At 60.0% G+C, this 523-nt stretch overlaps 1 protein-coding gene across 1 annotated transcript in view; it reads right to left on the bottom strand.

The window, feature by feature from the left end:
• NPHP4 (nephronophthisis 4) overlaps positions 1-523 on the bottom strand; it is a gene marked incomplete at both ends in the record, with an annotated part of 4447 nt that overhangs the window by 1189 nt on the left and 2735 nt on the right. The window contains one exon of the mRNA XM_008937185.1: positions 418-515. Coding sequence (XP_008935433.1) covers positions 418-515 — 98 coding nt within the window. The remainder of the gene's footprint in view (positions 1-417; positions 516-523) is intronic.

The raw sequence follows: 523 nt of genomic DNA on the forward strand, positions 1-523 counted from the left end.
CGCTGTGAGGCCCCGCCCGCCTCAATACTGGGGAAGGCCAGGAGCCATCTGGGGACAGCCAGCTCCTCCCAGGCCTGGGAACTCCCCCCCTCGCTGGCTTCACCCAGGGAGGCTTTTGTTTACAGGCCAGCGATGGAGGTTTCGTGCCTCCCATTATTCACATTTGCAATTACGGCCGAACGAATTCTAAAGAAATTGTTAGTCTTCAGATGGTCTCATTAACGCAGATAATTTGCCCTCTGGGGTTTTGTGCCGATGATCCTACACATGACAGCTCTAATCAAAAGATAATTATCACAAACACTTTATGGCAGTAAATTGTTCCTAATTCCAAGTGGGCTGCCGCTCCCGCGCTGCTCCAGGCAGCCCCCTGCCAACCGTGAGAGACCCCCAGCCTGTGCCCGCCCGCGGGGTTACCTCCAGCTCCTGGGGGTGGGAGGTGAAGGCCCGGACCCTGCGCGGGGCAGGGGTGCCCCGCAGCAGCAGGGAGAGGCGGGGGGGGGGACCGGGCAAGCCGCGCACG

This window comes from Merops nubicus, unplaced genomic scaffold, assembly GCF_000691845.1.
Source record: "Merops nubicus isolate BGI_N331 unplaced genomic scaffold, ASM69184v1 scaffold30803, whole genome shotgun sequence".
Lineage (NCBI taxonomy): Eukaryota > Metazoa > Chordata > Aves > Coraciiformes > Meropidae > Merops > Merops nubicus.